Genomic DNA, 12,799 nt, shown 5'->3' with positions numbered 1-12,799 from the left:
TGTGTTTTCCCGGATTCCTTCTGCCAAGCCTTTCTCGTGCCCCCTCCTGGCTCTCCTCAGACCATTTTTGAGCTCCTTCCTTGCCTGCATGTAATCCTCTCTAGCTGAACTTGACCCTAGCTTCCTCCACCTTATGTAAGCTACCTTCTTCCTTTTCACTAGAAGCTCCACCGCTCTCGTCATCCAAGGTTCCTTAATCTTACCCCTTCTTGCCTGTCTCAGAGGGACATATTTACTCATCACTCCCAACAACTGTTCCTTAAACCATCTCCACATGTCTATAGTTCCCTTACCATGGAACAACTGCTCCCAGTCCATGCTTCCTAACTCATGTCTGAGAAGAGAGGGAAATAGAGTAACATTTCAAATCAATGAGCTTTCACCAGAATTGGGAATTTGATGAAGAACCTGACACATTTAACTCAAGTTTCTCTTCAACAATGCTGCCTGAGCTACTGAACGTCTCCAGCATTTTCAGTGTTTATTGTGAATTTCCAGGATCTACGGTATTCTGCTTCTGTTTTAGAGGGAAGCTAGGAATGGACTACTTCCATGTCAGCATCAAGCACTCCCTGGATAGGTACAGCTGGTGAGTTGGAAAGTGAAATTCCCTCATTCTGCTCCAACAATATTCCTCTGGTTCAACCTCAGTAGAGCCAGACATGTTATTCCACTTGTAGGAAATTTCCCAGAGAATGCAGCACTCATCACCCAGGGTGGGGTTGATGTGAATAGCAGAAGTATATTTTAAGTTTCATAAACATGAGGGATAAATACAGAATGGGAAAAGGAATAGAAGGAAATGCTGAAAGACGGCGTGAAGTACATGAAGGAATCTCATGTGATCATAGACTGATTGGGCCACATGCCCTTCCTGTTTGTAAACTTTGTGTAATTATCTCTGTCACTGGATGTGAGTGGAGCCAATGTTCTTACCCCTATTTGTTAGTCTGTTTGTCTGCAAAGAATATATCTCAAAAATTACTGGGTGGATTTCAGTGAAATTTAATACTCAGATTAGGATATATGGGCCAAAAAAGAGCTTATTACTGTTTGCAAAGATGTAGAGCTGGGATTCACTCAAAAAATACGCTGAGTTGAAAGATTGCAAATTGAGGGTTTTGAAAAGAAGATTAAAGATGTCTTGGTGGAACTAGTCAGGGTCATCAACGTATGAACAGAGTTTTCAGAGCACATGGTTGGATTTAGATTGACCTGAAACCTCCCAAGAGAGATAAATGCTCTTAGTAAACTGATTTCTTGTTTCAGCTTTGAGGTTTCAGAGTCTCAAGGAACAGCTGCCCAATTATCACTTGTTGTAAATGTGATTGCTTTTCAGGAAGTTTTAATAATCCTTTTATCTTGCATATGTTGATATCTGTGAAAAAATCAAAGTCAATGCTAGTCCAGTCATATTTCAGCTTGAATGAAAAGGAAAAGGTCTGCATTTCTATAGCATCTTTCACGAGTACTGGATATCCTTTGCAGCTAATACAGAACTCTTGAAGTGTAATTATTTGAAACTTAGGAAACACTGCTTCATTATGAACTGGTTTGGGCAAAGATCAGACCTAGTAATGTTGGGTAGTTTTTTTTCAGTATTACCTTTGATTTTTGATTTTGTGGCGTGGCCTTGCCTGCTGTGACTCTATGCCTCTATTGGTATTTATTACAGAAACGGGAAATCCTGACAAAAACCAAACAAGCACGGGACAGAGTCCGGGCAGCCAATTTCAAACTGAAGGAGAAGTGTGGCCTCCTGTGCAACAAAGTGCTGCTTCGTGACTATGAGGATAATGTAGACACCAGCGATAGACTGCAGCAAAAGCTGGAGGTACTGAAACGGCAGCACGCTGATCTGACACTCGACTCCTATGGTATCAAGAAGAAAATTGAGTGGGTGAAGACGGGACAGTTACAGACTCAGTAACAGCCCCTTCAGGGGAGCGTTTACATTTTATTCTGTTATTATAAATATTAAATCAGCTGGCATCTACACATTTGTTTTACCTTTTGTTGCAGTAAGAAACAGACAAGGGGCAGCTTGTATTGATGTGGTAAGCCACGAGATGAGCACAGCTACCAGTGATCAAACTCTCTCTATTTGTAGACGGGGAAACAAATAACACAATCGCAGCCCATCTACAGTTTTCTAACCTCATTATCCGGCTCAAACCCAGCATAAAACGTAAAGCTCATTCGTAAACTTCAGTAGATGTGAATGTGATTACTTAACACAGTGCTCGTTCCTACTTAACTATAGTTACTGAATCAACTCATTGACAAATTACATTCTACCTCTCCCATCTTACAGGAGAGAATATCAATTGATAGTTTTACAGATTAAATACAGATGAGATTGCAAAGATTAACTTTTGACATTAGCTATAAGTAGCAGTTAACCACAAAACAAAATGTCACATCAGCAACATGAACATATTTAAACTAATAGCGCTCTTCACAAACATTGTCTAAAAACTGACAGCGACATTTAATATTTCTGGCTGATGGAATTGAACAGGAATGTGAATTACTGTACACAGTAGCTCTAATAGTAATCTTGCTTCATCTGCTTCACTGTAGTTGCTGTATCAGCTACAATGTAGGCCAGTCACTGATGCCTATGTAGCATTTCCCAGTTTCAGACGATACCATACTGAGCCAGTTCATGCAGCTCCAAGTGGCTGAATGCCTCCCAAGGACAGATCACCGTGATATCTGTAAAAATTAGAGGGTCTATTAACTGGTCTTTTCTATCAACTTCTCCATGTTGATTTTTGAAAGCACCAACTCTGAGGTACAGGGCTCCGTAAGTGCCTTGTCCACGTGGTTATTAAACATAGTTGTGTGCAAGTTCAGCACTTGCCGCCCCTGTGAGATCAGATTAAAATTCAGTGCTTTTGAGTGAGTGGTTAGGAATGACTTCTTTACATACCTGTGCCAAGGCCCTCCATGCCAGGAATATCATCTCCAAATCTGCAGAAGAATGAGAATCAGTGTCTGAAACCCCACTTAGCACAAAGATGTTCAATACAACATCACATCGCAAAAATATATGCATTATTTTCACAAATTATAAAGATTGAGCTCATTCTACAACATATGTGTGTGATGTTCCTTTGTCTGTTGCGTGAGTTCCTTCCTCTGGTGAAATAATAAACAGAATAATGCCATGCAGACTCTTTAAATATTAGTGCACTGATATTGCAATTTTTTCCAAGTTAATGGCTCTATCACTGTCTGGTGTTTAAATTAATAGAGTCAGATTTTCTTTCAATGCTAGAAATTGGAATCCTCCACTGTCCCAGTTTATGGGAGAATGTGGAAACAATGGTAGGCACTGTGCTGCTTCTAACACTAGCCCATTTCCTTGTGGTGGGGTTTTACTGCTGGCATTAACCCTGTTTCCCTTTCCCTTAAAGTAGCTGACAGAAAGGTTCAGTCTGAGCCAGAAATACTGGCAGGACAATGGTCTGATTGCAGTTAAGAAACTACAGTGACACTATGTTACAAACAGTTAATATCACAGTTTATAGCTCTTGGTAGGCAGATGCAACCCTCACTTCTGAACGGAACAGAGTACAAGTGAATTCACTCCCATTTTAGTATTAATGCTACATTTACACTTAATGATTAGAAGAATGACAGAAAAATGTTAAAACAGTAATTTTAAGGAAAATATTATTGGTTTTGTATGGGGTTATGAATAAGGATAGCGGGAGAGTTTGAATGGCCCGGTTTCTGTTCCCTATGTCTATGATTTGCACCTTTCTGTTCTACACCAGAGGAGTTGGTGAAATAGATGGGCACTCATTTCCAGACAGCCCACAGCTTCAAAACCTGCTTTCATTGAATTGGAGGCACCAGGTGGAGTGCAGAATATGGGAAAGAAGCAATGTTCACCAGTGCCCCTGTGTGGAGGAAGTTGTAACCTACTCGCTACTGGTTCACAGGCAGGGACGCTTTCAGTTCCACAGTTAATGGGGTTGAAGAGACTCTGCCCAGCTTAATGATGGCAGTCCCTCAGCCATGGGCAACCCTTGAACAGACTCATTCTATGAGTCTGCTCACAGGGATTGGGAGTGAAAGGCCATCTCCTATGTGTGTGTGTGTGAGAGAGAACGAGTGTGTGTGTGAGTCTTGTGTGAGAGTGTGTGTGTGTGTGTGTATGTGAGAGAGTTGTGTGTGAGAGAGAGTATGTGTGTGTGTGTGCGTGTGCGAGAGAGAGTGTGTGTCTGTGAGAGAGTGTTTGTGTGTGAGAGAGTATGCGTGAGAGAGTGTGTGAGAGCGTGTGAGAGGCAGAGTGTGTGAGCGTGTGAGAGGCAGAGTGTGTGTGCGTGTGAGAGGCAGTGTGTGTGTGTGTGAGTGAGAGAGTGTGTGGGTGAGAGTGTGTCTGTGGGTGAGAGAGAGAGTGTGTCTGTGGGTGAGAGAGAGAGTGTGTCTGTGGGTGAGCGAGAGAGAGTGTGTGTGTGGGTGAGAGAGAGAGTGTGTGTGTGTGGGTGAGAGAGAGAGAGTGTGTGTGTGTGTGGATGAGAGAGAGTGTGTGTGTGTGTGGATGAGAGAGAGTGTGTGTGTGTGGGTGAGAGAGAGTGTGTGTGTGACTGTTTTGAGAGAGTGTGTGTGAGAGAGAGTGTGTGACTGCGTGTGAGAGGCAGAGAATGTGTGTGGGTGAGAGAGTGTGCGTGTGCGCGTGAGAGAGTGCGTGTGACTGAGAGAAAGTGTGTGTGAGAGAGAGAGTGTGTGACTGTGTGAGAGGCAGAGTGTGTGTGTGCGTGTGAGAGGCAGAGTATGTGTGTGGGTGAGAGAGAGTGTGTGTGAGAGTGTGTGGGTAAGAGTGTGTGTGTGTGCGTGTGAGAGGCAGAGTATGTGTGTGGGTGAGAGAGTGTGTGTGTGCTTGTGAGTGTGTGGGTGAGAGTGTGAGTGAGAGAGAGTGTGTGAGAGAGTGTGTGAGTGTGTGTGAGTGTGTGTGAGTGTGTGTGAGAGTGTGTGAGTGTGTGTGTGAGTATGTGTGTGAGTGTGTGTGTGAGAGAGAGAGTGTGTGTGTGTGAGAGTGTGTGTGTGTGTGTGAGGGTGAGTGAGTGAGTGAGTGAGTGTGAGTGTGTGTGGGTGAGAGCGTGTGTGTGGGTGAGAGTGTGGGTGAGAGTGTGTGTGTGGGTGAGAGTGTGTGTGTGTGTGTGAGTGTGTGTGAGTGAGAGTGTGTGTGGGTGAGAGAGTGTGTGTGGGTGAGAGAGTGTGTGTGGGTGAGAGTGTGTGTGTGCGTGAGATTGTGGGTGAGAGAGTGTGTGTGTGGGTGAGAGACTGTGTGTGGTGAGAGTGTGTGTGTGGGTGAGAGACTGTGTGTGGTGAGAGTGTGTGTGTGGGTGAGAGACTGTGTGTGGTGAGAGTGTGTGTGTGGGTGAGAGTGTGGGTGAGAGAGTGTGTGTGGGTGAGAGAGTGTGTGTGTGGGTGAGAGAGTGTGTGTGGGTGAGAGAGTGTGGGTGAGAGAGTGTGTGTGGGTGAGAGAGTGTGTGTGTGGGTGAGATTGTGTGTGTGGGTGAGAGTGTGGGTGAGAGAGTGTGTGTGGGTGAGATTGTGGGTGAGAGAGTGTGTGTGTGGGTGAGAGAGTGTGTGTGGGTGAGATTGTGGGTGAGAGAGTGTGTGTGTGGGAAGAGAGAGTGTATGTGTGGGTGAGAGTGTGTGTGTGGGTGAGATTGTGGGTGAGAGAATGTGTGTGTGGGTGAGAGTGTGTGTGTGGGTGAGAGTGTGTGTGTGGGTGAGAGTGTGGGTGAGAGAGTGTGTGTGGGTGAGATTGTGGGTGAGAGAGTGTGTGTGTGGGTGAAAGAGTGTGTGTGGGTGAGATTGTGGGTGAGAGAGTGTGTGTGTGGGTGAGAGTGTGTGTGTGGGTGAGAGAGTGTGTGTGGGTGAGATTGTGGGTGAGAGAGAGTGTGTGTGGGTGAGAGAGAGTGTGTGTGGGTGAGAGAGTGTGTGTGTGGGTGAGAGAGTGTGTGTGGGTGAGATTGTGGGTGAGAGTGTGTGTGTGGGAAGAGAGAGTGTATGTGTGGGTGAGAGTGTGTGTGTGGGTGAGAGTGTGGGTGAGAGAGTGTGTGGGTGAGATTGTGGGTGAGAGAATGTGTGTGTGGGTGAGAGAGTGTGTGTGGGTGAGATTGTGGATGAGAGAGTGTGTGTGGGTGAGAGAGTGTGTGTGGGTGAGAGTGTGGGTGAGAGAGTGTGTGTGTGGGTGAGAGAGTGTGTGTGTGGGTGAGAGAGTGTGTGTGGGTGAGAGAGTGTGTGTGGGTGAGATTGTGGGTGAGAGAGTGTGTGTGTGGGTGAGAGAGTGTGTGTGTGGGTGAGAGTGTGTGTGTGTGGGTGAGAGTGTGTGTGTGGGTGAGAGTGTGTGTGTGTGGGTGAGAGTGTGTGTGTGGGTGAGAGAGTGTGTGTAGGTGAGATTGTGGGTGAGAGAGTGTGTGTGTGTGGGTGAGAGTGTGTGTGTGGGTGAGAGTGTGTGTGTGGGTGAGAGAGTGTGGGTGAGAGAGAGTGTGTGTGGGTGAGATTGTGGGTGAGAGTGTGTGTGGGTGAGAGTGTGGGTGAGAGAGTGTGTGTGGGTGAGATTGTGGGTGAGAGAGTGTGTGTGTGGGTGAGAGAGTGTGTGTGGGTGAGATTGTGGGTGAGAGAGTGTGTGTGTGGGTGAGAGAGTGTGTGTGTGGGTGAGAGTGTGTGTGTGGGTGAGAGAGTGTGTGTGTGGGTGAGAGTGTGTGTGTGGGTGAGAGTGTGGGTGAGAGTGCGTGTGTGGGTGAGATTGTGGGTGAGAGAGTGTGTGTGTGGGTGAGAGAGTGAGTGTGTGGGTGAGAGAGTGTGTGTGGGTGAGATTGTGGGTGAGAGAGTGTGTGTGTGGGTGAGAGAGTGTGTGTGTGGGTGAGATTGTGGGTGAGAGAGTGTGTGTGTGTGGGTGAGAGTGTGTATGGGTGAGAGTGTGTGGGTGAGAGAGAGTGTGTGTGGGTGAGAGTGTGTGTGGGTGAGAGTGTGGGTGAGAGAGAGTGTGTGGGTGAGAGAGAGTGTGTATGGGTGAGAGAGTGTGTGTGGGTGAGAGTGTGTGTGGGTGAGAGAGTGTGTGGGTGAGAGAGAGTGTGTATGGGTGAGTATGAGAGAGAGAGAATATCCCTATGTCATCCACATTAAAAACTCCAGCGAAATTGTTCTCAGACCCTTGGCGTTCAGGGATCAATCCGCAATTTAAAATCTCTCCGTTATACCCTTTCACGCCTGCTTTGGGAGGTTTGCTCTTGAACTGTCGCGTTGCTCTTTGTTTGAACTTTGGTGGCCCCTTTCTAGGGGACGTGGCACCTCCAGAAATATTAGTTGGTGAAATATTCATTTCCGTGGAACGGAGTTGCTGAGACAGGAAACGCTGGCCCCAGAACTCACTGTAAGACAAAATATCACAGTTACAACCTACGATTCTGAACGCAGCATCCCTGGATGGAAAGGGAGGAATTGTCTGTCATTTATTTGTGGGACATAGGGGCATGTAGCAGCGACTGTCTGATCCCTACAGTAGTTACAACACCAGACAGTTTATTTACAACTTACAAAACTGTCAAGTCAAGAACAGCTTCCCACATTGCCCATGAAATTTGACAGCATAGCATTGCCAATGAAGTGCAGTTCGACCTTATCCAGTCACCTCAGTTGCAGTGGACCCTGACCTTCTGGCAAAATACATCAATGGTGCAGCAACGCCTGGAGAGATCCTTGACTCCACCATAGCATTCTCACACAGAGTATGGAATCCATTCCCGACATCACACATTGGGCAGGAGCGGTTTGACTCCTGGACACTGGGCTGATAGCCAACAACGTCAGGAAGCCCATCTGTCTCTGGCACTATAACACTCCCATTGAAGTAGTATTTTTCTCCTCACCGTCCTATTTTGATAAAACCCAATGCTGAGAGAATTAAACTGTGGAATGACATTTCCATGTCCCACAGCCCCTCATTATGTTGGAAATGGACAGATTGCTTAGTTTAAGATTCCTCTGACAGATGACATTGAATCCTCTTACAACATAAGCTAAGTAGTTGATTTGGGCTTAGCCCAGTTGATCCCAGTGATATCTTGCTCTTGTTCTTTCCCATTTTGCTACATTTATCAAGATGAGTCTCTGGACAAATAGCAACATCACAATACTAAAGTAAAGGGAGTGTGTTCAGGACAGAAGTTCAGTGGAATATCTCCTCATTTGCCAGCATGGACTATTGAGCCAATTTTTCAAAAGAGCTTCGCAGCAAAATGACCAAACAAAAATCACCATGACCCAGAAGATGAGGGTCCTGGGGATAGGGAATGGGAAGTTGGTTCAGAAGTTGTGTTATGGGAGGCAGGGGGTGGGGGTGGTGTGAGGTGGGGGAGTTAAAGGACAGAGAGATGGAAAGAAGAAAGGTTTGGGTGGGATTTTAGTGTCAAGACAGCTGGCGTCAGGTCAATGACGGGGTGAGGGGAACAAGTCCACATAAGCTGGTTTTAAAAGAAAGACATGATTTTGGAGGATTGTATGCTGGAGAGGTTTACACAAATCACCTTGGGTGAAGGAGAAAACATGACAGTCAGTAAAATGTTACCTGTTACATTACACACTTGGGATGTTTGCTGAAGGGAAAGAAGTTAATATCAGGCAGTGAATGTCTTTGGCTACTTTGAAAAGATTAATTTCCCTCTTGGGACACTGACTAAGATAGAAACACACAGACAGAAAAACATACACCTACACAGAGACAGAGAAATACACACACACACATACTCATTTCTCTTATTAAAATATTAAATGGCTAGATACGTAAACTTCTGGCTGGAAAAAGATTATAAATCCCTCTCTACGTATCACTTTTTTGAGAAGCTCTCAATCTAGTGCATTTATTTATTGCATGTTCACATGTAGTACGTCTCTGTTTAATCGTTTGGTTATAACAGTGCTTACAGATTATACGGCAGGTTCCATCCCTTGTAAACTGCTTGACTATAAACTGACAACTAACTCCAGTTTACATTGACACTACAAACTGATTTTCTCAGGGAAGCAATCTCTAAAAATACCAATGAAGATAGAGCACACGGGAAAGTATGAGGCGCCCTTCACCCCTAAGTCACCTCACACTCTCAACAACAAAGGACAAGGCTCCACAGAATGTTGCAGAAAAGAGTATGATGTTCAAAACATGTTATAATCTGCGTAGATGTTATTTTTCACAAGAGCCTCAAGTCTATTTGCATCTTTATATCATCAGGAGTCGACCATTCAGCCCCTCCAGCCTACTACACCATTTAATATGATTGTGGCTGATCCATTCTGCATAACCCTTCAGCCCATTACTGATGAAAAATCTCTCTATCTCCTTCTTAAATTTACTCAATATCCCAGCATCCAATGTCCTCTAAGGTTATGAATGCCACAGGTTCGTAACTCTTAGAGAAATCAGTTCTCCCCATCTCTTTTAAATCCGATTTCCCTTATCCTAATTTTTTTTTATTCATCCATAGATGAGGGTGTCACTGGCCAGGCAGCATTTATTGCCCATCCCTAATTACCCAGAGGGCAGTTAAGAATCAGCCACATTGCTGTGGGTCTGGAGTCATATGTAGGCCAGACCAGGTAAGGATGGCAGCTTCCTTCCCTAAAGGACATTAGTGACCCAGATGGGTATTTTCCCCGAGAATGGGTTTGATAGTCATCATTAGACTCTTATTTCAAGATTATTATTGAATTCAAATTTCATCATCTGCCATGGCAGGATTCAAACCCAGGTTCCCAGAACATTATCTGGGTCTCTGAATTAACAGTTTAGTGGCCATACCATTAGGCCATCATGACCCCCTGAGGGGGTGAATTCTATTCTGTATTTTTGTCCATATTCAGTTTTTGTCCATATTTTAGTATTCCTCCTTTAGAAGCAAGTATCTAATTCCATTTTCCTGGCTGATCTCAGCCTGGGACCATTGAATTTTAAACACAGAAACTATAAACCAAAGAACGGTGCGGAGAGAACACACTAAATTCACATTGACACAAAATTAAACCCGTGATCACTTCCTCGTTCACATAACACTTATCTGGATATGGTAACATTACCAGCAATGATGGGTAGTTTAAAAATGCGTTAAAGGGGCTCTGGCAATGTAGTGGTAGTGTACCTATCTTCGGGCCAGGAGGCCTGGGTTCAAGTCTGAGCTGCTCCAGAGGTGTGTAATAACATCTCAGAAAAGGTTGGAGACAAAATAAATGTGAAGCATCAAATGGGTGTGACTACATAAACAGTGTGATGCCAGAGGAACCAAGTGGATGTGTTCTCATTCAATGATACATAAAGGTGAATTATTTGGATCTAATTTCGCAGCCATTTACATTGCTTCAGATTTCAATTTGAAGTGAACAGAATCATCAGCCACCCCACCCAACACTCGGTTTGGTATATAAAGCACCTTATGACTTTTGTTTCAGTAAAATCGGATTTTACTAATCTTCTCAGAGCTACCCTTCCAGTATCTCAGGAGCACATGTTCTCTAATTGACTCAGTTTCTGACGAACCCAATTAGTAGCAGTGAATCTCAAAAGCTGCTGATGTACAGATGCATGTGGGCTGGGATTACTGCCACGGGCTGTCACTTGAAAGCCTGTACACAAAAACACAGAACACATTGGAAATGTTCAGGAAATCAGAAGTCAGGAAGAATTGCCACCTCCTGATGGACATAGGGCTGATCCATGGAAATTTCAGATAAAGAGACTGTGGGAATGGTGGTGTTCTTCCATTAGCCCTGACAACATCGAGTCTACACTGACCCTCTGAAAGAAGTTCCCCATCCAGACTCACCCACACACCCACCACCTCATCCCCATAACCCCGACTGAGTATTTTTTACCATGGCGACCCCATCGAACCCAGACTGCATCTACTCCTGTATCTTGTGGTCTGATTTCAACATTTGAAAGTCTGAAAATCAGTATTTTACAATTCATTGTTAGTTGTTAATATTCGATAATAAGAGTCAAGTGACCAAATTTAAAACATGAAATGAGTGCTTGCAAAGCTGGGCTGATACTCCAGCGACACATGCCTGTGCCGAAACTGTCCCTCGAGGGGAGGAGGGTCCCAACACTGCAAACCTCAAGAAGAGCAATCAGAGACATTGTCATTCCTCTTGAGATCAGCTGCTAAGGTCCCAGAAAATCAACTAAACTGAAGCCACTTTATCGATGGTTATCAGATACAGAAAATATCTGTTCTTAGAAAAATCATCAAATTGAGCAGTCCTGCACTGTCAGAGAGTCAGTGCTGAGGGAGTGGGCACTGTCGGAGGGCCAGTGCTGAGGTAGCACTGCACTGTCGGAGGGCCAGTGCTGAGGGAGCACCGCACTCTCGGAGGGTCAGTGCTGAGGGAGTGGGCACTGTCGGAGGATCAGTGCTGAGGGAGTGGGCACTGTCGGAGGCTCAGTGCTGAGGGAGCGCTGCACTGTCGGAGGGCCAGTGCTGAGGGACCGCTGCACTGTCAGAGGGTCAGTTCTGAGGGAGTGCCGCACTGTCGGAGAGTCAGTACTGAGGGAGCACCGCGCTGTCGAATGGTCAGTGCTGAGGGAGCGCCGCACTGTCAGAGGGTCAGAGCTGTGGGAGTGCCGCACTGTCGGAGGGTCAGTGCTGAGGGAGCACCGCACTGTTGGAGGGTCAGTGCTGAGGGAGTGGGCACTGTCGGAGGGTCAGTGCTGAGGGAGCGCTGCACTGTCGGATGGCCAGTGCTGAGGGAGCGCTGCACTGTCAGAGAGTCAGTGCTGTGGGAGTGGGCACTGTCGGAGGGTCAGTGCTGAGGGAGTGGGCACTGTCGGGGGGTCAGTCTGAGGGAGCACCGCACTGTTGGAGGGTCAGTGCTGAGGGAGCGCCGCACTGTCGGAGGGTCAGTGCTGAGGGAGCGCAGCACAGTCGGAGAGTCAGTACTGAGGGATCGCTGCACTGTCGGAGGGTCAGTGCTGAGGGAGTGGGCACTGTCGGAGAGTCAGTGCTGAGGGAGTGGGCACTGTCGGAGAGTCAGTGCTGAGGGAGCGCTGCACTGTCAGAGAGTCAGTGCTGTGGGAGTGGGCACTGTCGGAGGGTCAGTCTGAGGGAGCGCCGCACTATTGGAGGGTCAGTACTGAGGGAGCGCAGCACAGTCGGAGAGTCAGTACTGATGGAGCGCTGCACTGTCGGAGGGTCAGTGCTGAGGGAGCGCTGCACTGTCGGAGGGTCAGTGCTGAGGGAGCGCTGCACTGTCAGAGAGTCAGTGCTGAGGGAGTGGGCACTGTCGGAGAGTCAGTGCTGAGGGAGCGCCGCACTGTCGGAGGGTCAGTGCTGAGGGAGTGCTGCACTTTCGGACAGTCAGTACTGAGGGAGTGCCGCACTGTCAGAGGGTCAGAGCTGTGGGAGCACCACACTATTGGAGGGTCAGTGCTGAGGGAGCACCGCACTGTCGGAGGGTCAGTGCTGAGGGAGCACCGCACTGTCGGAGGGTCAGTGCTGAGGGAGTGCCGCACTGTCAGAGGGTCAGTGCTGAGGGAGCGACACACTGTTGGATAGAATGCCTCCTGTGTCAATATTCTGTCTATGTGCCAATATTTCAAATGAAACCTGAAAGTTCCTGTTCAGAACCCATTCTTTTATTGGAAAGAGGATGAAAATATCATTTTACTTACAAGAAGAGGCAGCAGACAGTATTTGGCTTGTGCTCTCAGTCCCTCCCTCGCTGTCCCTCTCTGAATCACTGACTCCCTCTCTTTAAATCCTTTCTCAATCATGCTGTG

The 12,799-nt window shown here is 46.6% G+C and overlaps 2 protein-coding genes across 8 annotated transcripts in view; one reads left to right on the top strand and one right to left on the bottom strand.

Annotated features, from left to right (window-relative positions):
* Positions 1–3,025, top strand: part of LOC125447249 (coiled-coil domain-containing protein 96) — a 24,581-nt gene extending 21,556 nt beyond the window's left edge. For 4 of the 6 annotated variants that reach the window (XM_048521519.1, XM_048521517.1, XM_048521520.1 and 1 more), the window contains one exon: positions 1,676–3,023. In XM_048521519.1, coding sequence (XP_048377476.1) covers positions 1,676–1,930 — 255 coding nt within the window. In that variant the 3' untranslated portion in view covers positions 1,931–3,023. Of the gene's footprint in view, positions 1–1,675 lie in introns of all 6 variants that reach the window. The other 2 variants (XM_059640591.1, XM_048521518.2) reach the window with 2 other exon arrangements.
* On the bottom strand, positions 1,938–12,799 carry LOC125447251 (retinal cone rhodopsin-sensitive cGMP 3',5'-cyclic phosphodiesterase subunit gamma-like). Of its 2 annotated transcripts, none has more exons than XM_059640592.1 (4): positions 12,692–12,799; positions 7,230–7,400; positions 2,936–2,976; positions 1,938–2,718 (listed from the first exon to the last, which is right to left on the bottom strand). In XM_059640592.1, the coding sequence occupies exons 2-4, from the start codon at positions 7,349–7,351 to the stop codon at positions 2,642–2,644; spliced, it is 240 nt and encodes a 79-aa protein (XP_059496575.1). In that variant the 5' UTR covers positions 7,352–7,400; positions 12,692–12,799; the 3' UTR covers positions 1,938–2,641. The 2 variants fall into 2 exon arrangements, with proteins under 2 accessions (XP_059496575.1, XP_048377480.1); XM_048521523.2 differs by lacking the exon at positions 12,692–12,799 and adding an exon at positions 7,899–7,973.

This window comes from Stegostoma tigrinum, chromosome 38 (assembly GCF_030684315.1).
Source record: "Stegostoma tigrinum isolate sSteTig4 chromosome 38, sSteTig4.hap1, whole genome shotgun sequence".
Lineage (NCBI taxonomy): Eukaryota > Metazoa > Chordata > Chondrichthyes > Orectolobiformes > Stegostomatidae > Stegostoma > Stegostoma tigrinum.
Note: the sequence above shows the minus strand (reverse complement) of the source record. Positions and strands in the feature narration are given on the sequence as shown.